This window comes from Dipodomys merriami, unplaced genomic scaffold (genome assembly GCF_024711535.1).
Source record: "Dipodomys merriami isolate MVZ:Mamm:240054 unplaced genomic scaffold, mDipMer1.0.p SCAF_819, whole genome shotgun sequence".
NCBI classification, from domain to species: domain Eukaryota; kingdom Metazoa; phylum Chordata; class Mammalia; order Rodentia; family Heteromyidae; genus Dipodomys; species Dipodomys merriami.
The window spans coordinates 381,626-407,730 of record NW_027206423.1 but is presented as its reverse complement, the minus strand read 5'-3'; the positions used below and the strand labels follow the sequence as shown (position 1 = coordinate 407,730).

Sequence of the window (26,105 nt, the reverse complement as noted above, 5' to 3'; positions counted from 1 at the left end):
TTATGGCTCCCTACCCGTCCAGGAGAACAGCAGCCAGCCCGTAGTTCCAGCATGCACCGCGCCAATAGGACCAACTTCCCACCCTGGGCCAGCGGCGGGTCACGTGTCCGAAACTAGGCCAGACCAACGAGAGTCAGTCCTCCAGCGTCCTAGAGAGGACTCGGAAGTGCCCTGCCGGGGTGGGGGGGGTGGGGGCTCCGGCGCGGGTCCTTCCGGTCGGGCCGTCCGCGCTTTTGTCCCGCCCGGCGGCCGGGCTCCGCGGCGCCGCCACCGCCAGTACGTGAGTCCGGGGCGGCCCGCGCGCCCTCGGGCCCCCCCCCCCCCGCCCGCCACGCCCTTCCCCTTCTGGCCGGGTTCCCTCGGGGTTCGGGCGGGAACTGGGGAGCGAGCGTGTCCTCCCTACGCACATGTCCGGGAGGCGCGTTCCGGGGTGCGGGGGGGGGGAGGGGGAGGGGAGACCCGAGGCCCACGGGCCGGGGACCCCCCCCCCCCCACCCCCCAAGTCCCGCTGCCAGAGCGGGCGCGTGAGGGCTGCCCGGGCTCCTCCGCGGCTGTCTGCTGGTCTTTGGGGTGCGGAAGTGTGTGTGGGGGGGTAGAACCCCGAATATTTGCACCTTACCCCCCCCAGCTCCATCCCCCCCCCCCCCCCGGCCGGGTCTGATGGAATGGGAGCCTCGGGACTGTCGGGGTTTGGGGGGAGAGTTGGTGTTGGATGGGGGCGCTTATTCGGGTCCTGCCCTTGGTGTGGGGGTGCTCACCTGTGTACAGACAAACCGGGGCGTCTGGAGGGGCCGCCCGCCATGCCCCGGCCTGCGGAGAAGGGCCCCGCTAGCTAGGTGCCCGGTGCAGAGTGGAAGAAAGTTGAGCAGCCGGTGGACGGGGCCCGGGGTGTGTTTACTGTGAGACGCGTAGACCTAAGCGCCAGCGGACTCACTTCTTCTTTTGAAAACCTGTTGGGTCCCCCCTCCCCTTTTTTATTTACAATTATGTTTTGGACATGTAATACGTTCTTCGGAAGGTTCTGCATATTAAAATATATGAAAAGTTGGTGGAAAGAATTTTTCTGTTTATTCTTAGGTCAACACGCGTAGGCTGACTGGAGTGTATCTTTCCAGAATTTATTTATTCAAATACTGGGAGATCTAAATGGAATTAGTCCATTCCTTCTCCCCTTCCCCCCCCCCCCCCCTTTCAGACATGTGGTCCGCAGTCTGCCTTTGATTAATCTGTTTCGCAGATCTTTACATATCAGAAGTTGTGGTATTGGTTTGGCCATTGTTTTGGTATTTGGGCTGTAACCCAAGTTGTTTTTTTTTTTTAAGCCATGTTAGGAAACATTTGGATTGTTTCCAGTTTCTTTGTTACCTTGAACAATGACACATTGAATAACATTGTGTAAGCATTTTTAAAGAAAGGATCTAATAAAACAATTTTTGTTTTTACATGAACTCACCCAGTCTCTGACACATTGTTACATTTACCAACTTCTTATTATAATCACATAGAATCTTTAAGGAATAAAAACTAAGTTAAAAACTTATTCTTTTCCAACTGAGACTTGTTTTTATGATGTTTAATCATACTCTGACCAAATAGAGTCATTCTTTCAATGACTTTTCTCAAGCCAATCTCTGCCCCTTCAGAAAAATTTCTCGGCTGGCCTTTCAGAATCTTCTTTACTCACCTTAACTTTCTGGGTGACTAGAAATTTTTTATCCACTACCGTGTGTGTGTGTGTGTGTGTGTGTGTGTGTGTGTGTGTGTGTGTATTTTTTTTTTTTTTTTTTTTTTGGTTGGTCATGGGGCTTGAACTCTGGGCTTGGGTGCTGTCCCTCAGCTCTTCAGCCCAAAGTGAGCGCTCTCTGAGCCACAGCGCCATTTCTGGTTTTCTAATGGTTTATTGGAGATAAGAGTCTCAGGGACTTTCCTGCCTGGGCTGGTTTTGAACCGCGATCCTCAGATCTCAGCCTCCTGAGTAGCTAGGATTACAGGTGTGAGCTATCGGCGCCCGGCAATAGAATCTATTTCTGTTAGCTATTTACATACAGTCCTGATATTCATAAAATAATCTCAAAACAAACCATAGGCCCATGATATAAACCTATTAAGGTTGTCTTGGGGAATATGGTTGGATGCCAGCATGTTGCACCTGTTTCTTGTTGCATTGTGAATAGAGATTTTCAGCCAGAGTGAGCCATAATTACTCTCTTTTGAGTTGTCTAAACTCTTTAAATAACAGTGATCCTCTCTGGACTAGAGACAGGAATTAAGTGAAGGTTCTTAACTGTCCGAATGTACTTTTACCGGCAATGATAGTAGAATGTGAATAAGCACAGAAATGCCCAGAGGTTGTGGATCATATATCAATTATAAGGAATGGAGAAAATTCTATGCCAGACTTTGGACTGATACAAACAAGCTGTTAGGGTTAAGGACTCTTGAAGACTTGATTTCCATGTAGCCCTTAAGACTTAAGGGAAATTTAAATCTTTCTGGCTCTTTTGAGAGTTGTGATTTTGGAACGATTCCATTTCCTGTGTCATAGGGGGTGCATGACAGCCACATCATCAGTTTTCTAGACTGGTTTGTAGTAATTTCCTCCAGGAATTCCTGTCTTGTTTTTGTCTCTTCTCAATCCATTTTCCTACTGCTGCTAATATGAGTGATCCTTCAAGAATTTTTCTTATGTAAGAACACAGCAAAGTAGAAGAGTATAATGGACTTCCAGATACCCATCACTCAAGCTTCAACAATTTCAAGACACTGATACACATTTTTCATCATATCTTTTTATTTTCTTGGTTGAAGTATTTTAAAGTAAATTCCAGACACCATGCTATTTCACCTTGGTATACTTCATTTGGCACTTAAAGATACTTCTAACAACTACAATACCATTGTCACATTATCCTAAATTAACTCCAATTCCTTGATACTATCTTTTTTATATAAATATTTATGGCAAACTGTATAATAAAGCATTACATTACAAAGCACACTGAGCTCAATAAGTACTCTGTTAAAATGAAGCTGTATCATGACTCTAAAACCTATTCTTGATATATCTCATAGCAATTGGCAAACTACTGAGCCTGTTTCAGTTTCTGTATAGCTTATAAGCTTAAATATCTTCAAAGATATTTAAAAATAATAAGCAGCAGTCCTAAATGGCTCACAAAGACTAAAATATTTACTGTTTGACCCTTCATAGAAAATGATGGCTAACACCTAACAATAAAATAAGTGAAATTATTTAACTATAAAAGCAGCACATTCGCCACTGCTTTGCCTAAAGATCTCACATCACATCAGGACCCCTTAGCATATGACATGGGTGCCCTCATGACTGCCTGCCTAGCTAAATTCACTAGTCCAGATGTCATAAGGGTGGTGAGCATTAGCTGCTTTACATCTGCTCTTCCCTCTTAAGGAATGCCCACTCCTGTGGTCCCAAAACTCTTTCTAATCCTTCCTGCCCAGAGTCTAGCCCTATCCCCTTTCCTTATCAGTGTTTGGTGTATGCCTCTTTTTTTAAAAAATCACATTTTGTGTTTTCCTGACACTCTCCTAGTCTCCAGGCTCCTTGAAAGGCCAGGCCTTGTCTAATCTAGTCTGCTAGACTAGTGTAGGGCCTGAGGGGGGAAAAACAAGTCTAATCAAATCAAAACCTAACTTCCTTATGTAATACCTGCAGGATACCAGGAATTAGTGTTTATCAGGCTGAGTATTATGTTACATTCTCTTGATTGCCTTTATATGCTAATAACAATTATGCCAGTGCTCTTTTAGGTTGTTCTGCCTGTTTTTGATTGAATTGTACCAAGAGATGGAACTCTGTGCCCCTCCCCAAACAGAATATTAAGTTGTACCACAACTGGGAGACTTTTGATCTCTGATTAGGATCAAGAGGGAAGAAGTGAAAATCAGTAATTTCATGCAGATTAGCCAATCAGCAGCCAATCAAACAGTCCCAAAGGTTAGGAGGGAACGAAGAATTAGGGTAGGTATCACGGCCCAGGCCAGCAGTCCCAACTACTTGGGAGGCAGAGGCAAGTTAGAGGCCAGCCCGGGCAAAAGCAGTGAGATACTGTTTCAAACACAAAAATGGCCAGGGGTATTGCTGAAGTGGTAGGGCAATGGCCTAGCATTTGCAAGGATCTGGGTTCACTCCCCAGCACCACAAAAATTAAATAATAGAATTAGCAAGGCAAAGGGAAATGACAGCTGAGGATCAGTGAGTACAGGGGCAGTAAGGTGAGTGAGCATAGCCAATTTCGTGTTTTTGTGTCCAGAGAATCTTTTTAAGTGGCAGGATATAGAATACTTGACTTTGGTTTTTCTGGGGTGTGTGCGTATGTGTACATACCGTGCTATAACAAAGTACCAAAGTCTAGGTAATTGTTATACATTGTTTTATTTCTCACAGTTCTAGAAGCTGAGAAGTACAAGATAAAGGCTTTGCTATCTAGCAAGGGCCTTTCAAGTTTCATCCTCCTGTGGTGGAAATATCACGTGGTAGAACCACAAAGGGAGAGAGCAGAACTTCCATGATAATGGCATTGATAGATTCATCACAAAGGCACAGCCTTCATGGCCTTATCGCTTCAATACTCTGATAAATAATAAAATAAAAAATCATAGCATAGCGCTCATCAAAGAACATTGTTTTTAGTGTTTTTACATTTGTTACTTAATAACAACAACCCTATTGATTTCATTTTGTAAATGGGGAAACTGCTGTACAAAGAGGTCAGTTAGTAGCTAGATAATATTTGAACCTAGGCAGGATTTCAGTCATCCCTTGGTGTCCCCAAGAGATTTGTTCTGGGATCCATCCCACAAATATCAAAATCTTCTGCACTTGCCAACATAAAATGATAGAGTAGTTGTGTGTTAACTTACGCATATCTAGAAGGTACGCATCTCTCTAAATTGCTTACAGTGCCTAAAGCAGTATAAATACAGTGTAAATCTTTCTTACACTGTCTTGTTTAAGAATTCACCAGAAGAAAAAAAAGCTTGTACATGTTGAGTGTACATGCAGTTTTTATTACTGTTGTTGTTTGTCAGTCTTGAGGCTTAAACTTAGGGCCTGGGTGCTATCCCTGAGCTCTTTTGCTCAAGGCTAGTGCTAAACCGTTTTGAGTCACAGCTCTACTTCCAGTTTTCTGGTGGTTAATTGGAGATAAGAGTCTCAAAGACTTTCCCACCCATGCTGGCTTCAAATTGTGATCCTCAGCTCTCAGCCTCCTGAGTAGCTGGGATTACATGTGTGAGCCAACAGCGCACAGCCAGTTTTGTTTTTATGGATATTTTGATCCATGGTTGGCTGGATTTTCAGATGCAAAGCCTTCGGATATGGAGGAACCAGTTATACTTCCTTTGCTTGATGATTTGTGTTTTTGCTTCTGATCTTTGATGTGCCCCATGGTGAACCTGTTCATAAGTAGAAATAAAAGCTTATTCCTCAGCAGGCTGGAGCATCCCTTCCATTGGATTTCTTCCCTGACTAACCACTTTCCAGGGTGAGTGCTTTCCTTGAAGGGAAAGTCCAGGATACCAGCAGGTTTTTCTTTCTCATCTCCGCAGTGACTATCTTCATGATTTCATAACCACAACCATCTCCCAGACAACCTCTGCTCAGGTACTGATTTCTTCTTTCCTTGGTTACACTTGTCTTCTGCTGATTATGTATAACTTTATTCTTAATAAAACAAGTTATGACTAACTTTTGTCTAATTAGTCTTTCCCCTATACTTTAGAAATTTTGTATGTTTGTTTGTTTTTACATGACAAAGTGATTTTTTTTTTTTAAACAACCTGATTGGTCCCCCGCATCATTTCAACCCATTTCAACTTGCCCTCATGCCAGGCTCTTATGCAAGAATAGAACTCTGGTGCATTAAAAATCCAAGTCTCTAATATTTTAGCATCAATTCCACAGAGGCAAAAGTATTTTCATGTCCACCATTGTATCCCAAGTACTTAAAATTCTATCATCACTTAGCATACAGTCAATAAATATTTGTCAAGTATATGCGTGATTTTGATGTTATTTTCTCAGTTTTTTTAATGAACAAAGTAAACAAGTATCGTTTTCCTTTTCCTGGTTTAGTGTCACATTTGAAGACAGGCACTGAGGATGAGGAATCCACTTGTAAGAATGGAAGTGCAGACTTTCACTGGCCAAAAGCAGAAGGTCTTCACAAGGATCATATACAGAAATCTAAAACTGGTGGAATTTGCAATTGGGAGAGCAAGGTAGAGAAGGAGTCAGAAAAGCCAGAGTGGAAAAGGATGAAGGAAGACAAAACTACCATCAGGCAAAAGATTGGCAAAGCCAAGAAGACAGCCCCTATAAAGACAGAGCAGGAAGACGAGGTATCTGAGAAAAACTTACACCTGAGCTCAAAGCATACCACACACCAGACAGCCCCGGCCGAACAGAAAAGCCGTGGGCAGGGACAATGCGTGGAGAACATTAATGGAAACTCTCACTCCAGTCTGCAGCGCAACGCCAGTGCTGTGAAGAAATCACATAACTGTGAGGAATGTGGGAAATCCTTTAAATACAATTCCCGCCTTGTTCAACACAAAATTATGCACACGGGGGAGAAGCGCTACGAGTGTGAGGACTGTGGGGGAGCTTTCCGGAGCAGCTCCAGCCTCCGCGTCCACAAGCGGATCCATACTGGGGAGAAGCCCTACAAGTGTGAGGAGTGCGGGAAAGCCTACATGTCCTATTCCAGCCTCATCAATCACAAAAGCACCCACTCAGGGGAGAAGAACTGCAAGTGCGACGAGTGCGGGAAATCCTTCAATTACAGTTCCGTGCTGGACCAGCACAAAAGGATCCACACCGGGGAGAAGCCCTACGAGTGCGGGGAGTGTGGGAAGGCCTTCCGGAACAGTTCCGGACTCCGGGTCCACAAACGGATCCACACCGGGGAGAAGCCCTACGAATGTGACACCTGCGGGAAGACCTTCAGTAACAGCTCCGGCCTGAGGGTCCACAAAAGGATCCACACGGGCGAGAAGCCCTATGAATGCGACGAGTGCGGGAAGGCCTTCATTACCTGCAGAACACTTCTGAACCATAAAAGCATCCACTTTGGAGATAAACCTTACAAATGTGACGAGTGTGAGAAATCTTTTAATTACAGCTCTCTCCTCATTCAGCATAAAGTCATCCACACTGGAGAGAAACCTTACGAATGTGATGAATGTGGGAAGGCCTTCAGGAACAGTTCAGGCCTCATCGTGCATAAAAGGATCCACACAGGAGAGAAACCTTATAAGTGCGAGGTCTGTGGCAAAGCATTCAGCTACAGCTCAGGGCTGGCCGTCCATAAAAGCATTCACCCTGGGAAGAAAGCCCATGAGTGTAGGGAGTGTGGCAAATCCTTTAGTTATAACTCGCTGCTGCTTCAACACAGAACGATTCATACTGGCGAGAGACCTTTCGTATGTGATGTATGTGGGAAGACTTTCAGAAACAATTCAGGCCTCAAAGTCCACAGGAGGCTCCATACCGGGGAGAAACCCTATGAGTGCGATGTGTGTGGAAAAGCCTACATCTCACGATCGAGCCTTAAAAACCACAAAGGGATCCATCTAGGGGAGAAGCCCTACAAATGTAGCTATTGTGAGAAATCTTTCAACTACAGTTCTGCCCTTGAGCAGCATAAAAGGATTCACACAAGGGAGAAACCCTTTGGATGTGACGAGTGTGGAAAAGCCTTCAGAAACAATTCAGGCCTTAAAGTACATAAGCGTATCCACACTGGTGAGAGACCTTACAAATGTGAAGAATGTGGGAAAGCCTACATCTCACTCTCCAGCCTTATAAATCATAAAAGTGTACACCCTGGGGAGAAGCCCTTCAAGTGTGACGAGTGTGAGAAAGCTTTTGCCACCCACCGAACCCTTCTCAACCACAAAAAGATTCATCTTGGGGAGAAGCCGTACAAATGTGATGTGTGTGAGAAATCTTTTAATTACACCTCACTCCTTTCTCAACACAAAAGAGTCCACACTAGAGAGAAACCGTATGAATGTGACAGGTGTGAAAAGGTCTTCCGAAACAACTCCAGCCTTAAAGTTCATAAGAGAATACACACTGGGGAGAAGCCCTATGAATGTGATGTGTGTGGGAAAGCCTATATCTCCCACTCAAGCCTTATTAACCATAAAAGTACCCACCCTGGCAAAACACCCTACACATGCGACGAATGTGGAAAAGCTTTCTTCTCAAGCAGAACTCTTATAAGCCATAAGAGAGTTCATCTTGGAGAGAAACCCTTTAAGTGTGTCGAGTGTGGGAAGTCTTTCAGTTACAGCTCCCTCCTTTCTCAACACAAGAGGATCCACACGGGGGAGAAGCCCTTTGTCTGTGACTGGTGTGGGAAGGCCTTCAGGAACAGCTCCGGCCTCACAGTGCACAAGAGGATCCACACGGGTGAGAAGCCCTATGGGTGTGATGAGTGTGGGAAGGCCTACATCTCACACTCAAGTCTTATCAATCATAAAAGTGTCCACTGTGGGAATCAGCCCTATAATTGTGAGTGTGGGAAATCCTTCAATTATAGATCTGTCCTGGATCAACACAAAAGGATCCACACTGGAAAGAAGCCATATCGATGCAATGAGTGTGGGAAGGCATTTAATATCAGATCCAATCTTACCAAACATAAAAGAATCCATGAGGGAGAGGAATCTTCCAATATGGTGCATATGGGAAGTTACAGTGGCCCATCCCAGAAGAGAATCTATGAGGGAGGGAATGTTCTGGAAGGGACCAGGATGAGGATTCCCCTGTGGGAGGCAGAGATTACTAATTCTCAAAGAACTCAAATGGAAGAAAAACCTTATGAATGTAAGAATTTCTGAGGTCCTTATTCATGGCTTGTAGTTTCCATAGTATAAATGAAATTCTAGATCACTATAATTCTGTGAGGCTTCTCAATCATAGCCAATAAGATGGCTCCAGTGTCAAGACAGCTGAGACATTTTGGAATATAAAGTAGTCCACACTGGGGAAAAGCCTATCACGAAGATGGAATATTTTTTTAAAATTCTTAAATAACTAGACATTTTTGGACATAAAATATGCAGATGAGGAAAGGACTTCATTTATAAATCACAGTCACCATCATAAAATTCCTATTTGGATAAATTGTGTTAGTAGAAATGTAGGAAAATTCGGGCATAGCTTTGAATCCTAATTTCACTTTGATCAGTGGGGGGAAAATACAAGGACCTCTAAAAGGCAAGTTCAGGGACAGAAAGGTTTCAGGGAATATAAATGTGTTAGTGATCATGAATTATGATAATTGAATCATAAATTGTATTTCCTTGTAAAAAAGCATAAACATTAACAGGAAGGAGAGACTCAAATTGCAAATTGATTAGAAGATATTGTAATACATTTCATTGAATGGGTAAAACTTCTAGACTTTCAAATGAACCCCCTTAGTAGATGATAAATGTGTGATGTTTGAAAACATGAAAGGTTCAGCCTCAGAAAGGATTTATGTATCTTCAATAATGAACACATCTTCAATACAACTTTGCACCTTACAGAAAAAAATTTATTCAGGGATTCCTATCAAATAGGAATGTTGGGAAGAAGGCATTTTTATTACAAGAGCAACAAAAGAAAACAACAAACCCTAGCTCTCTTGAGTAAACAGGAGGAGGAAAAATCTTGTTAAATGTTTTGGAATGTATTGTAAAGATTTCACACACTAAATGTGTATATTGTCTGTTGTAAAATGTGTTGTTCAGGGCTCACTCTTTGCCATGAAGCAAGGGAAAGTGGAACTCTAATAAAGAAATTCGTTCCATGTATACAGGCTGTGACTTACTGCAGATGGAGAACTGTATACAGCCATTCATGTGTCATTCCTTTGTGGAGTAGCTTATGGCAGGTCAGAACCAAAGAGGACAGCAGGGCACTCCTCTCACAGGGCTGCTAGCTCAGGCTTCACCACGTTAGCGATGTAATACCGCTACTGGGGCTGGATCATGACATGGAGTGGCCAGGCCACGGGACTGAGCAGTGCCATGGAATATCATTGATAGTATAGAAAGAAGTGTTAGGTAACTCAAGTGGTAAAAAGTAGTCTCTCATGAATGAAATCCCCTGTCCAAGAATACTGTAGGTGGAGCTTACCAATAGAGTCAGAATGCTAAGTGGTCTCTGGCTCCAGTATTTATTTTTTTTAATACTGTTATTGTGGAGGTGATGCACAGAGGGGTTTCAGTTACGTAAGTCAGGTAAAGAGCACATTTTGTAGTGTCACCCCTTCCCTCACTCCCAGTTTTCTCCCTCCCACCCCCACCCAGAAGCTGTCTAGTTCATTTTTAACATAATGTCCAGTGAGTACCACTGTTGTGTTTGTTCACCCTTTGTCCCTCCATTTCTGTGTACCCCCTTACCCTCCCAAAGACAAGACAAAAACAGCAAAAAAGAACAAAAGACCTTGTTTTCATTTCCTGCAGTTCATCTCAATAAATATTATTTTCCAAGATGAGATGCACAGACACTGTGCCTTTCTGGTCCTCTCCTGAGTCTATTTTCTTTACAAGACCAATCACCAGATAGTATTCCTGTCCCTAATAATTCTGCTTCTCTGCTCACTGCCACGCCGCCCTAGAAGCTGGAGAGTACTTGGTCTCCAAGCCCCATGGGTAGCCAACAAACTGGGTAGAAAAGGCACCTTGGGGTATCCCGAGCCGCACGGGCAGACCCGACCCTTCCCGCAGTCCCGGATTGTCTTTCCAAACAAGTGATGAGGATCCGCTGTTCATAATCCGCAGCCAGCACTGGGACCCGGGAGGTTGGAGGATGAGCTTGGTGGACCACAAGGATTGGATCACAGCCATCACCATGCTAAAGGGGTGGGATCTGAGCTCCACCACCGTCCAGAGGAAAGTCACGGCGGCCCGCCAGGCAGGGAGGGGGAGAGGGCCGGGGCGCAACATCCGGGTAGGCAGGGGCGCGGGGCGGGGTGGGGGGTGGCCGGGAGGGGCGCAGCGCCCCAGAGAGACAGGGGAGCGGGCAGAGTGGGGGGCGGGAGGGGCGCAGCGCCCCGGGGGAGGCAGGGGAGCGGGCCTGAAAGGGCGCGGCCGGGAGGGGCGCAGCACCCCCGGGGAGGCAGGAGCGCGGGGCGGGGTAGGGGGGTGGCCGGGAGGGGCACAGCGCCCCCGGGAGTCAGGAGCGCGGGGCGGGGTAGGGGGGTGGCCGGGAGGGGCGCAGCGCCCCCGGGAGGCAGGGGAGCGGGCAGAGTGGGGGGCGGCCGGGAGGGGCGCAGCGCCCCAGAGAGGCAGGGGAGCGGGCAGAGTGGGGGGCGGGAGGGGCGCAGTGCCTGCGGGGAGGCAGGGGCGCGCGGCCTGGAAGGGCGCGGCCAGGAGGGGCGCAGCGCCCCCGGGGAGGCAGGGGCTTGGGGCGGGGTGGGGGGCGGGAGGGGCGCGGCACCCCTGGGGAGGCGGGGACGCGGGGTGAGCCTTCGCCACGGGGCGCGGAGCGGGGTGGGGGTGGCCGGGAGGGGCGCAGTGCCCCCGGGGAGGCGGGGACGCGGGGTGGATCGCTTTTCTCGCTGTGACTCTCGTTAGGCCGTGGTCCCCCACACCCCCGGGCCTGTCGTCAGGGCAGCTCCTGGTGATTTCAGGGTCGGGGTCCCCTCCCCCCGGAGAGTTCCAGCTGTGCCGGGGCCCCGGGCAGAGGCGGCGTGACACGCGGGGGGGGGGGGGGCTGGCCACCTGTCCGGTGGGGATCCCCGAATTCTGGGGCTGCATTCGCGCTGCAGCCCGTCCCTGGAGATGAGCGCGGCTGTGCAGGATGTTGGAGCTGACCGGAGTGGGTAGACACACCGGACGGTGAGTCCGGGAGGCGCCGGCGCGCGTGCGCACAGCGACCTGAGCGCGAGTACCCTCCCCCCCCCCCCCCCTCGCGGCCATCCTCGGGTCCTAGGCTGGGCGGCGGCCCGGGACTCCCCCCATGGGCTCACTTACTGGGCTCTCTTTCGCTCAGCTAGCGCTCGACCACTTTGGAGGCACAGCTCCACTTCTGGTTTTCGGGTGGTTTAGGCACGAGCCACCGAACCGGCTGCAGGCTCTGTTTTGAAGACACGGTGCTACAATTTAGCCCACCATGGCCTTTGGTTTTTTTTTAACTTTTGATCCTCGGCCTCCGCCTCCCTGGAGCTGGGATTACAGGCGCGTCTCAGCAGCACACCTGGTGGCCCAGAGGCATTTAGAGCCGACTCCACGCACCCAGCCAGCCCTTCTTCCGTTCGGGAATCGAACCAGGTTACAGTAGTAGATCCCTCGGTCTTCTGTCCAATGGACGTGAGCAGAAGCGAAAGCGTGATTTTCAGGTGATGTCTTTAAAAAAGAACACCCTTAGCCCCTCTGCTTCTTCTGTCCCTTTTATTTGGCTGGGAAAGGGGACACATGGAGTAGCCTGTTGGATCTAGAGGTGGATCTGGTATGTTGGTAATGGCAAAGCCAGTCTTGCTACCAAGATACGCTCATGCAGCAGGGCAGCCATTCCTTTAGGTCATCACAACTATTTTATGGCAAGACAAGAAAAACAAGATGGAGGCCTGGCTTGGTAAAGCCAGAAGTAAAGACTGGGGTCTTCTTATACAATAGCTTACCTGGCTCCTTATGGAAAACCAAGGCTGAAAGAAAGTTTTCAAACCTGTACATTACCTACCTACTCAAAGCCTTCCTCAGCACTCAACTAATGGAAGGCCAGTTCTCTGACTGTGGCATGTCCTTGTGTGGGTTAGGCCATGTGGGTTTCCAGGACTACTTTTCCCAGTCTTCTTTGTAGTTAGAGGTGATCATGTGACTGAGTTCTGGCCAATGAAATCTGGATAGAAGTGATGGAAACTACTGCCTAGATTGGCTCATAAGGTCATCTGTAACCCCACAGCGCTCCTTTCCACTGTTCCCGTGATCTGGAGGTGGGGGGGTTCAGAGTGAACCTCCCATGTGAACAGTACTAGACTTTGCATGAGCAAGAAATACAACTCTAAGGACACTAAGCCACTGACATTTGGGATGTCATCTACTCTCAGCTATTCGAGCTTGACTAGCAATTTTTCTATTGGTTAGAAGAGGCTGGGTTTGTATAACAGAGGCAATGATAAAATGACGTGTGATAACAAGCTGTCCCTGTGTAATTATTTTTAACACATATCCTAGTTTGTATGACAGTGTATGGATAATTACTAAGAGAGAGAGAGAAAAAAAACCTTCTACAAATCTCTCTTGCATCATAGCCCAAAGCAAGAAATATTCCTTCCTGGCAGCTCTCTCAATTGCTTTTAATGGCTCTGCCATATTTTTGGTTGGTGCTGGGCTGCTGCCATGCTGAGTTACCCACAGTGACCCTCTGTGGTTTCAATCTTGTGACCTCCATTCTAGACTAAGCACAAAACCAAGGATCCAAGTATTGGTCTCATATCATTTGAGACAATGGAGATTCACAGGCAAGTCATTTTGAGACTAGAGAAGGTCCTGTGTCCCTTTTACCTCTTTTCTCTCAATAATAACATCTTGCAAAGCTATAGTTTTAAGGATCACAACTAGGAATTGACATTGGTACAACCCAAAGATCTTGCACTTATTTCCCAATTTTACATGCATTTCTCTGTGTGTGTGTACGTTTAGTTTTTATCACATGTAGGTTTGTGTAACCATCAATATACTTGAATGAATCAATGTTGTACCAGCTACAATACCAGAACTAACATGCTAAACACCAGGAGTGTACATTGGATGCATATAACCAGAGGCAGGATTGGCAGGATAGCTGTGCCTTTAATGTGTGCTCAATTGGTGAGCAGGGGAGAGGCAGGGCGAGTGGAACAAGAGCAAGGCCTGAAGGTTAGTCATGTGCTCACGTATCCCGCTGGCCAGAGTTCAGCTGCAAGAACACACCGAGCCGTGAGGGAGGCTGAGGTAGGCTGTATTAACTGCCTGTGAATCTTCCCTCCTAGTCCTTGACTTACCCTACAGATTTTAGGCTTTGGCCAGTGGGAGGTGGCCAGAAGTGACAATGTGTCAGTTCTGAGCTAAGACCTTGGCAGAATGCAAGGTGCTGGTCTTTGTTTCTTGTGCTTCTGTCTGCTTCATGGCACTGGCACTGCCCTTCCATGCCTCCCAGAGGAGGCGTTGGTTCAGAGGGTCAGGGAGAAGTAACACAGCCGTATATCTGTTCACAGCCTGAAGCAGAGCTGCTTTTGCTGACCTGTCAGAAAAATAAGTGGCTTTTTCTTCATGGCCACTGAGATTTTGGGATGGCTGGTCATGAGTTTTGCCTTAAGTTGGTTTTGTTGTTAAAGACAGGAAGACGGACATTTATAGACTAACTACACTCTACAGCTATGAAGGGGGCCCATCCCAGGAAGGAACAGACAGCGTCACCTATAGGGAACCTCTTAGGCATTCACAGCCTAGCGTAGCCAAATTAGTGGCATGAATATAAGAAGACTTGTTTTCCTGGGACTCAATCTGGGTGAAGGGACTAGAAGAAATCAGCTGACTTGGAGTCAGGCAGTACAGTGAGCATACAGGAGAAGCATCTTGGGAACAGAGCACTGACCGAGGGGCAGGGGCACTGATGGAAAGCTGGGTCAAAACAAAACCACCCTGTATAGTCACAGAACAAGTCAGGGAGGTGATCCCAGGTGAGTGATGAGTGGATGCCGAAAATAGAATCCTGAAATAACGGTGCATTCTTACCACATTAAATACTTAACTCAGGACTATCTGTTGCTGACACAACTGGCAGAGAATGAGGGTGTTCTGATGTGGGTTCTATACAAGATTTGGGAAGCGTGGAAAAGACGCCTGTTACCACATCAGTGGAAATCCGTCTCTAATGGAGCATGGCTCTGCATTTACACAGATGAGGTGCTGAATGCAGTTCGTTTAAAGGAAGCCGGTCCCTGAACTACTTTCTGCCAGCAAGAATTTTATATGCAGAAATGACATCCATTTTCTTTTTCTATCTGGGAAATTGCTAGAGAAATGCAAGAGGTAAAAGGATTTGAGAGCGCAGCCATTTAGGTGTGAATACCCATTTTGAGGTGTGTTAGTCTCTTGGAAAATTACTGGCTGCTTTCACGAAACTGACTCAGGAAAATAGGATGATGTTAATGCATTTCTTAAATTTTAACTAGTTTTTCTTGGTGTTATCTTCCTACTTCCTTATTATGAACATTTTCAAACACTGTCAAAATAATGGAACTGTAAATGTTTTCAATTTGGATTTGATGGTTATTAATGCCTTTTAAACTATATTTGCTTTCTTTCCTCTCTCCACACACATGAATACATACTTTTTGAAAATAAGTGATAAATATGACATCACCATCTCTAAATGCTGCTGTATCAATCTCCTAAGAATAAAGGGAATCTCTTATAAGCACCATACCGCCACACCTCAGGAAGCTAGCAATTATTTTACTAATGATCACAACTAGTCCTCCAAGACATACTTAAGATTTCCTACTGAAGATTTTTATGCAGTTTCCCTCCATGATATAATCAAGGTTTGGGGGTTCTGTCTGTAGGGTTATCTGGAAAATCTCCCCCATTACTTTTTTGGGGATTGGTTGTGGGCCTTGAACTCTGGACCTGGGCGCTGTCACAGAGCTCTTCAGCCCAAGGCTAGTATTCTACCACTTGAGCCACAATGCCACTCGCGGTTTTCGAGTGGTTAATTGGAGATAAGAGTTTCATGGACTTTCCTGCCTGGGCTGGCTTTGAACTGTGATCCTCAGATCTCAGCCTCCTGAGTAGTTAGGATTACAGGTGTGAGCCACTGGCACCCAGCTCCCCCATTACTTTTATTTGGTTTTGATTTATGACACTGACTTCTGAAGATTGAGCTGACTTATAGAAAGTTGCACATTCTAGGCCTGCTTGTTTCCTGATGTTGTCTTTTGATTTTATGTATTAATATTTCTCTTAAAATGTAACCAAATTCATTAGTTTCATTATATACAAGAGTAACCTCTTGTATCTTTTCATGAAAATAAGCCAATATATAAATATATTTTAAGTTCTCCTTATAGAAAGTATAGCATACTATACTTGTCTTGTTTGTTTTCCTAATAAATACATATATCTAATGAGTCCTCTCTTGTTAGCTCACTGATACCTTAAGTAATAATTCATTGACCACTTAGTATATGTATATGCTAACATGAATAAACTCATGTGTCAATGACAGTAGGCCAGGCAAAGCGACAGCAATGAACATTACAGCCTAAATGTTAGTAGCTCTGCAAGTAAATGTTTTTCTTGTTCACATAAAGTCCTTCATGCACTGAGTATTAGCTCTGTCTTACAGCTACATCACCTAGAATATGTATCTTCTATGGTAGCTACTGGCCAGGGCCAATCATATGGACCCAAACTAACTACAAGACAAGTTGAAAACATCTCCAGTTCATGAAGAGGACACGGCAATGGAAGTTGGTGTCTCTGCCAAACTAGGCCTTACATTTCTTAGCTCACATAAACCTTATGACAGACAGTTCTGTGTTAGTAACTTTTCTCTCTCTCTTTCCTCTCCACTCCCCCCCCCCCCCGTCCCCCACCCCTCCCTGCAAATACACACATTCTCTGCCAGTCCTGGGGCTTGAACTCTGAGCCTGGGCTGTGTCCCTGAGCTTCTTTTGCTCAAGGCTAGCACTCTACCACTTGAGCCACAGCGCCACTTCTGGCTTTTTCTGACTAGTCAGTCTACTGTAGGTAAGAGTCTCACGGACTTCTGCCCGGGCTGACTTTGAACCAGGATTCTCGCATCTCAGCCTCCTGAGCAGCTAAGGTTACAAGCACAAGCCCAGTGTTCACCTCTCTGCGTTCCACTTTTAGATACCCAAGACCCTTCATCATTCAGAAAACATTAAACTCCCTATTAAATGAAAGCACCCTTTTAACCACTTGCAATTCAGATTGACAAATCCAATTGTTTACTGGGTCTGACACCTCCTCTCCCCCTCAAGAGAAATCTCAAGCTCAACATAACCCATACATTTCGGTACTGCCTGCCTCCAACCCTCCCTGCTGGCCCTTTCTTTTGTCAGTGTTTGCTCTTCTGTTGTTGTTACCATGGTGAGTTATGACAGGTCAATGTCAATCTTCAGGCATGGCTTTCTCAGGAAAGACTGGTGACCCTCACGCCAGGTCAGGGTGTTTTAGGGTACTTCTAGCTGTTCGCAGTGCTCCACTGTTTATGTCATGGGGAGAGGGAGCACCCTATACAGTGAAGTTGTCATATGTGCAGCCTTCAAGTAGAGCCAGAGTTTGTGTTCTGGCTCCATCATCTGCCTTGAGCAAGTTATGTAAATTGTGTGACCCAGTTTCCCCCTCTGTCAATTGGGAAAGTCTGTGGTAACTATGTCCTATGGTCGTTAACAGAATCAGATGAACACGTTTAAAGCCCATCAGGATTCCCTGGCTGGTTGAAGACTAGATTACTTAAACAGGAGTCTGAGACAGAAGACTACTTGAAACCCTTGGACTATGTGAAGGTAGAACTCCAGAGAGAAATAAGAATAAGATCACAAAGGCAGAAATGATGCTAGGGAGAGGGAAAAGCAATTGTCCCCTCTACTTGGGCAAATGGGTAGGTGGCAGAGCCATTGCTGAGATAGGAAGTGCGAGAGAAACAGGATTTTGGTAGGGAGAAATGATTTGAAGCAAAACAGTGCATTTGAGATAGTTACCTAAGACTTTGCAGTGAGCCTAGAACTCACGAGAGACACCTGGGCTGGACATACAGATGTGGGCTCTTCAGCACACAGACAGTAGATAAAGCAGTGGGCGTGAATACAAGTGCAGGTGGTGTCAAGAGAGGCGGCTGGAGCTACAGCTCTAGGATGCTTCAATGTGAAGTAATGAAAAGAAGCCAGTTATGTCACAGCGGTAAGAAGACAGGACAGGACTATCATTCAAGCCTTAATCAAGCAACAAATTCTCATGTGTGGCGGTATAACACAGATGAATCTAGAAGTGAAACGAGTCTGGAGTATGCTCTTTTTCCCTTTCTCCCTCCTCCTCCCCACCCCCATACACACCACGGGATTTCACTCCAATGAGGTACCTACACTGGTCATATTCATCATATTCTGGGAGATATAGGGATCTGCTGCTTAATGGGCATAGTGTCAGTTTGGAAGAATGAAAAGTTCTGAGGAATCGGTTGTAAAACGACATGCATAGACTTTACTCATAATGGCTAAGGTAGTATGTTTTGTGTGCATTTTCACAAAATAAAGTGCTTTATAAGTGGTGGTAGCAAACTAGGAGCCAGGTTATTAATGCCAGAGAGCTACACTAGTAGAAGGACTTGCCCAGTGTCCAATGTAGCAGACCGACCCTTTGATTGCACTGAGCAATGAGACGGGACTCCTACTAAAACTAGATTTCAATGTCTCAAGATACCGAGCTACTCTGGGCAGCTTAGGAGTCCTGAGGACTGATAATGACGGGTCCTGAAATTGTCTTTATGTGCTCTGCCTTAGGATCATGGATGTATACAGGTCCTTGGAAGGGACCTTGAACTACTTCTGTGCCTACAAAGCAAAGCCCTGGTTACTCCAGTGGGTGGTATTCAGACAGCATGTAACTTATCTCATGCGCTGGGTATTTTAAGTGTCATGAAATTTTATTTGACATTCTCCATAGCTATGTAAGATAGCTCCTCTTAAAAGATCAGAAGGGCCTGACTCTGGGGTGGTGAGAAACACCACCAGGGGGCAGCAGGAAGTATGCCTTCACTATTTTTTCATCGTAATCCTTTCCTTCTTTCCTTCATTCTAGCTAGAGAGAAGTCAAAAAATGTCCTTTCTCTAAATTATTTCCTCTGGCAAACTGAACCATGAATGGGGAATTAAGAAAGTATGAAGACAATCAGAACATTTCTTTTATCTCTAGTCCCTTACCAATCCAAAATACTTTTTGTACATTAAAAAAAAAAAGATAAAGAAAATTTCCTACAAGGTGACCTTCAATCACCTTAATTCTCCTAAAAAATTCTTGACCTCCCATCAAAGTTCAATCTGTCCCTCACAGACCACAGAACAAGTCTGCTCAGATGAGGATTTTGGGACTTGGTTTTCCCTTCCATTTTCCTCTTCCTCTCCTCTCCTCTCTCCCAGCAGAAAATCAATAGTTTAATGAAGTGATATAAACTCAACTGCCTGCTCAGGCTGTTCCATTAACCTTTGGCAAAAGGTAAGAGAAAAATACCACCTCCCGGCAAACAAAGGCTTCTCTAAGGCCCTGGCTCTGGATTCTCAGCTCCCAGGATTTGCCTCCAAGGCCCGAACAGTGCTGTGCAGCTGTCCCAGCACCGGGACAGGCTGCCCTTTCTTGTCCCACGTCCAGTGAGTAGATTCCACATTTCTAGAATCAGTTCTGCTGTGAAGTTCGTCAGAGCCCTTTCCTTCCTACCAAATCTCCTCAGTAAACACCTTTCCCCCTGACTGCCAAGACTATATAGTCCCTCATCCCCACCCCACCGAGGGCTTCTTTTTTTTTTAATAGTTCCAATTAAACAGCCATAGATGTTTCAAAGTTTATACGGCAAATAATATCACAGTATGGGACTTATGGCATCAACCATTCCTGGCAGTTCCTTCATTTTTCACAGTAGGATGTGGTGGCCATGATTACTTTCCCACGTGGCAGGGAGGGAAGCAGAGAGAGGTTAAGAGTCTGTCCACAGGCACACAACATTGCGGTGCAGTAGTTTGAATCCAAGGCAGCAAGATGTACATGTGCTCTTGCCTACTGCCCCTGCATCTCTGTGCAGGCCAGACCCACCCTGTCCCTCTCAAATCTGACTTCCTGGCTTTTTAATGGGAAAACAATGTATCATTCTTGGAATGCCGCTTTTATTTTTCTATTACCTCACACACTTGGCCCTCTTAGTTCAAATTTGTAACTAAGTTTCTAACTTTTTTCTTTTTTAACTGGAATGAATAAAATTCACTTCAAGAGTTTAGCCCAAACTGTTGCCTCATTCTTGGTATTGCATTTCTTTTCTCATTTTGTCAAAACTTACTTGGGTTACATCTTCAATATTTTATTAACTCTTTTCTACTTTAATTTTGACTTCACAGCCCCCTATGTGGATTTCCACATAGTGCTTCACTAGAACTGCATTTCCTTCCGTGCTGCTCTGTCTTCTTTATCCCCAGCAGCTGCTTGCTTCCTAGGTCTTCTCCACACTGCCATGGCTGCTGCAAACTGAGGAATTCAGCAAGGAGTGTGGCCAGGGACGGTGTTCACAGGGAATTCCTATACTACGCAGAGCTAAGTCAGTGCTGACCTTACCCTGAGGTTTCAAGGAGTGACTGCTTATTTAGTTGGCAATAAAGTCTGAAAATGTCAGACTTTCAGGCTGTGTGGAAGGTGAGGGGAGATGAGTTTGGAATCTCCACATCCCTGGGTCAACCCTGAACTCTCCCCTAGAATAAACTACCAGTGGTGGTCCAGCTACTGAGACAGTCCAGAAAGAGGTATGAAGTCTGGGGACTTCTCACTTCAGGATTCAGCCAAGCAGCTTGATCCACTTCATACATGACCACTTCACCACTGAATTTCGATTTGTTTTTACCCCCTTGAGAGGGCATGTGAGAGTGCAAACAGGGAAGCTTGAAGCCTGTAGTTATGCCCTTGAAATGTTTAATTTATGTAAAAGGTCGAGCATCTGATCAACTCTTGGGGCAATTCCTACGAATAAACTGGTGGTGACACATGCGGAGGAGCTGCCAACCACAGCAGGGAGGTGGCAGGCACAGTGGTGAATTATTAACTCCCAGAGGCCTGGGACCTTTCCCCCCCCCCCCCCCTCACTTGCTTAGAATAGTTTCCAGAGGCTTCCTAATGAGTGCTGCTGGGGCTGTTGGCCAGCCTCTAACTGCACAGTTCCTTGGTTTTAAGGAGCCTGGAGCTGGCTCGGAGGCGGATCACGTGCAGGGCCACCCTTTGCGGTGTATCACTCAGCAGAGACCACAGACTACTTGTACTTCAAAAGATCAACAGATGTTTGTCTTTTTATGCTTAATAACTATCATTACTTAAAATGTTTTAGATATTTAAGAATGGTCTTGGCATAAAGGTCATTTCACCAAAGATAAAGGAACTGTAAGGCTGTAACTAAGGTGTGTGTGGGAGACAGCTAACAGTTGTGATACTTGCCCCCAAAACACTTTTCAGCTACTCCTGTGAAAGATGTTTCAAATGTCTCAAATGTTAAGGATTCAGCTGGAGTTCACACGCTGGCCCTGGAAACAGGACCAGGCCCCACTTAGAATCTAAGGAGCACATCGGCTGGGAAGGTGGCTCAGTGGTAGAGTGCTTGCCTTGCATGCATGAGGCCCTGGGTTCGGTTCCTCAGCACCACATAAACAAAAAAAGCCGGAAGTGGCGCTGTGGCTCAAGTGGTAGAGCGCTCGCCTTGAGCTGAAGAGCTGAGGGACAGTGCCCAGGCCCAGAGTTCAAGCCCCACGACTGACAAACAAACAAAAAGGAATCTAAGGAGCACCATCAATCCCCTCTCAATGTATGTATTTACCTGATATAAAGGATCCCCAACTGTACCTCCCCACCTCCCAGACCAGGAGTACTTCTTTCAGATCCCTTCACAACCTAACTGGTGACTCATCTTCCCCAGAAGATAGTTCAACTTAATGTTATGTCCATTATGCCCTTCTTCACATCAGCATTTCAAACTGACTTTAGTAAGTCCTGAGGAGCTTTCCCTCTTCATGTGACCTGAAATCTGCTGGAGGCAAAAGATGTGTCTATTTCTGACACAGCTGTTGTCCTCTTCCTCTTTCTCCCTTAGCACCAGTCTCCCACTCATGAATACAGGCCCAGTGTGGGGTGGGGGTGTGGGGGTATTGGCACTGGGATTCAAGGTTTCACATACTCACTGTATCAGTAGGCCAACCCTCACTGATGGAGCTGATCTAATGAGATAAAGAAATGAGTACACGCTCCTGGTTTAAATGCAAATTAAGACTTAAACCTGCCCATAACCTGCATGTATATGGTTTAAGACACGTGTCTAAGAACTGCCTGGCTTTCTGTAAAATGTAATCACACTCTGAAAGGTGATGGCGGGGGGAGGGAGAAGCTTCTTTAGGGAAAGGAGGCTTGGGCGTCTCTGTTTCCAAATGGAGAGGGCAATGCAAGACGCCCCACCCCCTGAAAATTCAGCATACACTGCACCCTGGCCCTTCCGACTGCTATCTGTGAACTCCTAAACACTACAGATATTTCTATAGCTCTTTCCAGTTTTAAAAGGGTTCTGGTACCCACGGTTTCATTTGATCCTCATGAATACTCTGCTAGGGGTAAAGGACAGGCTGCTTGCTGTATGCAGGGAAACTAAATCTCTGGCGCCACAGAAATCAGAGAAGCCAAGATCTGGGTCTGAGGGTAAATATTCATTGAATTGAACAAACAGAAATAGGTAGGGTTGTAAAGTAAACCAGGTTTCTGCCCTTAAGAAGTTCACAATCTAGTTGGGGAACATGTCCAAAAAAACTCCTTTTTAAAAAATTAAAATAACAATGTAAGGATTAAATAAGGAAACACATGGGGAAATAAGGCAAGAAAGTGCTTTGACTTTTAGGGTTTCTGTATAGAACGTTCGCCCTGTGATTAAAATGAAATTCCTTCACCTGCTGCCCTTGCTCCATGTGAAGTCACTGTTTCACACTCTGGACTGTACTCAAGATTCCGTATGGCGACTCTCAGGTCTTCAGCTTTCTACCTCAGTTATGGTGATGTCTGGGCTTGTCTCATCCTCTTCTGTCTGGTATCTACAGTGCAACTGCTGGCTGAAAGAATCAAAATTATTATTATTTTTTGAGGTCATGGTAAACATGAAAAGGGGGAAGGAGGAAGCTGCCTTCAGTGTTCCATCTTTACCACCCACAAATGTTGAAGGGAATGGACTTTAGAAAATGCCGAGATTACACATGAAGAGAGATACAAACAAAGGCCAAGATTCAGGTGAAATACTAACCCGGGAAAAGGAGAAAGGAAGAAGTCAGAACATATATCCCTGGTCAGCACTGTTTCCTCTGATAATTATGCGTTGTTTTTACGGGGCTCACACCATTTAAAATTGAGATTCCCCAGAATCTAGGATGGCACTAGTCCATACCCACTGTCCTTGAAAAAACACAAACACCCTGGACACATCTCCACCTTCACCTGGGGGATTCAGATCCTATCTTTACTCAGTCCAATCAGGACTAAAACACTGACAAAAACATGTGCACCGCAGAAAAGACGCAATCTGTGTACATCTGCCTTTGAGCAGATATGAGTTACATGTGTGCATACAAAATATTTGGAAGGACATCCATGAAATTGAAAACAGTTCCTTTCAGTAAAGTTCCTTTCAGTAACTTGAGATTAGACACAGAAAAGAGATTATTAACTTTTTCTTTACACAACTTTCATTGGGCTTGTTAAAACAGGCATGCAAAATCTCAGTGCACTTGAGAATAAAATGCTTACGATGATAAAACTACAGAGTACAGTTCAAATATGTGCATGTGAGAATAGCCTAGATGGAAATACTTTAATGAAAACAGTCAATTTACTTCATTTATTCCACTATTTTTTTAACAGCTGGCATTGTTCTAGGTACTTGAGATACAAAAAGAAATCAACCAGTCAAAAATGCCTCCTCTCATAAAACTTATAATCTAGTGGGGTGAAAAAAACAATAAATAGTAACATATTAAAAGCATGTTTAAGAGGTGATGAGTGGTACAGAAAAAAAAAATGAAGCAGGGTAAGGGAACCTGGCAGCACTGTGGGTAGAAGGCAGGTTTAACAGGTTGGTAAGGAACTCAGTGAGAGAACATTTGAGAAATAGCTGAGGTAAAGGTAATAAATATCTATCTACCCATCTTCCCATGATTATATATGTATGTATAGGACCATATATGTAAATATGTGTGTACACGCATGCACACATACGCACACGTGCACATGCACACGCACAAGCGCGCGCGCACGCACACACACACACACACACACACACACACACACACACACACACACACACACACACACACAGCCAGAGATGACTTCCACTGCAAAGGACCAGATACAGACTAAAGGAATGGTAATAAGGACAGTAATGGCTTATGGTAAGTGAAAGGGAGAGAGCAAATAATCAGAGAAGCAAGCACAGCAGGTGGTACTGGATTTTGAAGAATAGAGTAAGTACTTTGGCTTACCTTTCAGGTAAAATGGGTAACTTCTGTGCAGTTTTGAGCAGAGGAATACCAAGATACTTTGGACTGCTATGTAGAAACCTGGCTTTGGGCTGAAGCAGACAGACCAGGCTGTCCGGGTGAAGGATGAGGGTACCTGTGGAGCTGCTGAGGTGGCGTATGCCAGATATAATTTGAAGTTAGAGCCAGCAGGATATTGGGTACCAACTGACCATGAGAGAGAATAGGATGGCTCTTTGGATTTTGATCTAAGTAAATGAAGTTGCATTAATTTAGGTGGGAGAGATGGCTGAGCTGGTTTGGAAAAGAAAAAGAACTTAATCTGAGAATGTGGCATAAGTGGGTGTAGCAGTGACATAACTTTTTTTTCTTTAAGATGTTCTTAATGTTATGATGTCATCTTTCAGCATTTCAAGACTCTCGGTCCAGCAACTATACTATATTTCCAGTAGGGGAAGTGTTCAGGTGGGTCACTGTTCACAGCCTGGGGAAGTCACATGAATGGGAGTATAGCCCAGAAGTTTATAGAGTCTGAGTTCCAGTTAAAAAAAAGGGGGGAGGCAGGAAGGTGGTTCAGTGGTAGAGCGCTTGCCTCCCATGCATGAGGCCCTGGGTGTGATTCCTCAGCACCACATAAGCAGAAAAAGCCGGAAGTGGCACTGTGGCTCAAGTGGTAGAGCGCTAGCCTTGAGCTGAAGAGCTGAGGGACAGCGTCCAGGCCCAGAGTTCAAGACCCACGACCGACACAATAAAATTTCAAAAGGGGGGAGAGGGGAAGTTTAAGAAGCTGCTGCTCATTCCAGTCTTGGCAAAGAGAAGATGTAAATGAGATGACATAGAAAACTCCAAAAACTATTAGCGACTGTCCTTTTCAGCTTGAAATAAGGAAGGGGAAACAAAAACAAAAACCAGGCAACAGGTCAATTTTCGAACTTGTGTTTCGAAAGAGGCTTCTTTTAAGGAGACTGGTGGCAGGGGCAGTGCTGTGTGTGGTTTCTAGAGGGGATCAGGTTCCCTGGAAGGTCCTACCTCATGCCTCCAGTGATGCAGTGGGGGGGCGGGGGAAGCAAGCGACGAACGACAGTGCTATTGAGAGAGCTCAGCCTAAGGAGCAGGTAACTCAGACCTGGGGGCCTTCCGGATTTTTTCTCCCGAGGAGGAGGACCAGCATCAGAGCATCAGAAGCCCGGTCCAGCCCGCTGTTGCTAGGTGATTTCCTCCAGCAGGGATTCGGGCGGGAAAGGCCGCGCGTAGGCTCCGCCCCCACCTCGCCCGCCCCTTAGCCACGCCCCTTCCCCGCCCCAGTCCCACCTACGGAGACAAGCCGACCCATCAGCACTCGCGACCGGCCGAAGCCTCACACCCACTCGCTCTCCCCCCCCCCCCCGCGCACGCATGCGCTCTTCTTCCTGCGAAGCCAACGTGACGTCAGCTCCCGTGCCAGGCCCTCGCCTCTGCCCCGCCCCCACCGGTACAGCCGCTACCACAAGTCCCCTAGCTTCGTCCTCACCTAGACTTGGTTCTGCCAGCCCGTCGCCTTCCGTCCTGTGGACAGTGATTGTAGAGCCACTTCCAGCCCATCAGATTCCCCCCACACCTCCCGTGCTCTCGTGGTGGCGGTGGTCACAGGCGGGGGACGCGGGGAGAGAAAAGGCGGGATGTGGGAAGGCCTAGTCGTCGCTCCGAGCCCACTTCCGGAGGACGGGCGGAAGTGGCTGCGGTGGATGGTGGGAGGGGGCGGGGGGGAGAAGAAGTGCAAGGGGAGGGCCGGGCCGCCGGGGGTCCGGGGGGTGGGGCCTGGGCCGC

General features: G+C 46.2%; 1 protein-coding gene and 1 long non-coding RNA gene across 4 annotated transcripts; one reads left to right on the top strand and one right to left on the bottom strand.

Moving 5' to 3' along the window:
- Positions 1–227: 227 nt before the first annotated feature.
- Positions 228–10,535, top strand: LOC138819781 (zinc finger protein 62 homolog). Of its 2 annotated transcripts, XR_011369628.1 has the most exons (3): positions 228–276; positions 5,590–5,644; positions 6,116–6,203. XR_011369628.1 is itself a non-coding variant. In XM_070011315.1 (2 exons), coding segments are annotated over exons 1-2 (2,775 nt in total). In that variant the 5' UTR covers positions 230–275; the 3' UTR covers positions 8,890–10,535. The 2 variants fall into 2 exon arrangements, 1 of the variants encoding a protein (XP_069867416.1); XM_070011315.1 differs by lacking the exon at positions 5,590–5,644 and having other exon boundaries at positions 230–276; positions 6,116–10,535.
- Positions 10,536–11,781: 1,246 nt separating this feature from the next.
- LOC138819783 (uncharacterized) lies at positions 11,782–26,073 on the bottom strand. Of its 2 annotated transcripts, XR_011369630.1 has the most exons (4): positions 25,810–26,073; positions 22,725–22,883; positions 12,016–12,118; positions 11,782–11,851 (listed from the first exon to the last, which is right to left on the bottom strand). It is a non-coding gene; the product is annotated as an uncharacterized lncRNA (long non-coding RNA). The 2 variants fall into 2 exon arrangements; XR_011369629.1 differs by lacking the exons at positions 11,782–11,851; positions 12,016–12,118 and having other exon boundaries at positions 22,469–22,883.
- Between the last annotated feature and the right edge of the window lie 32 nt (positions 26,074–26,105).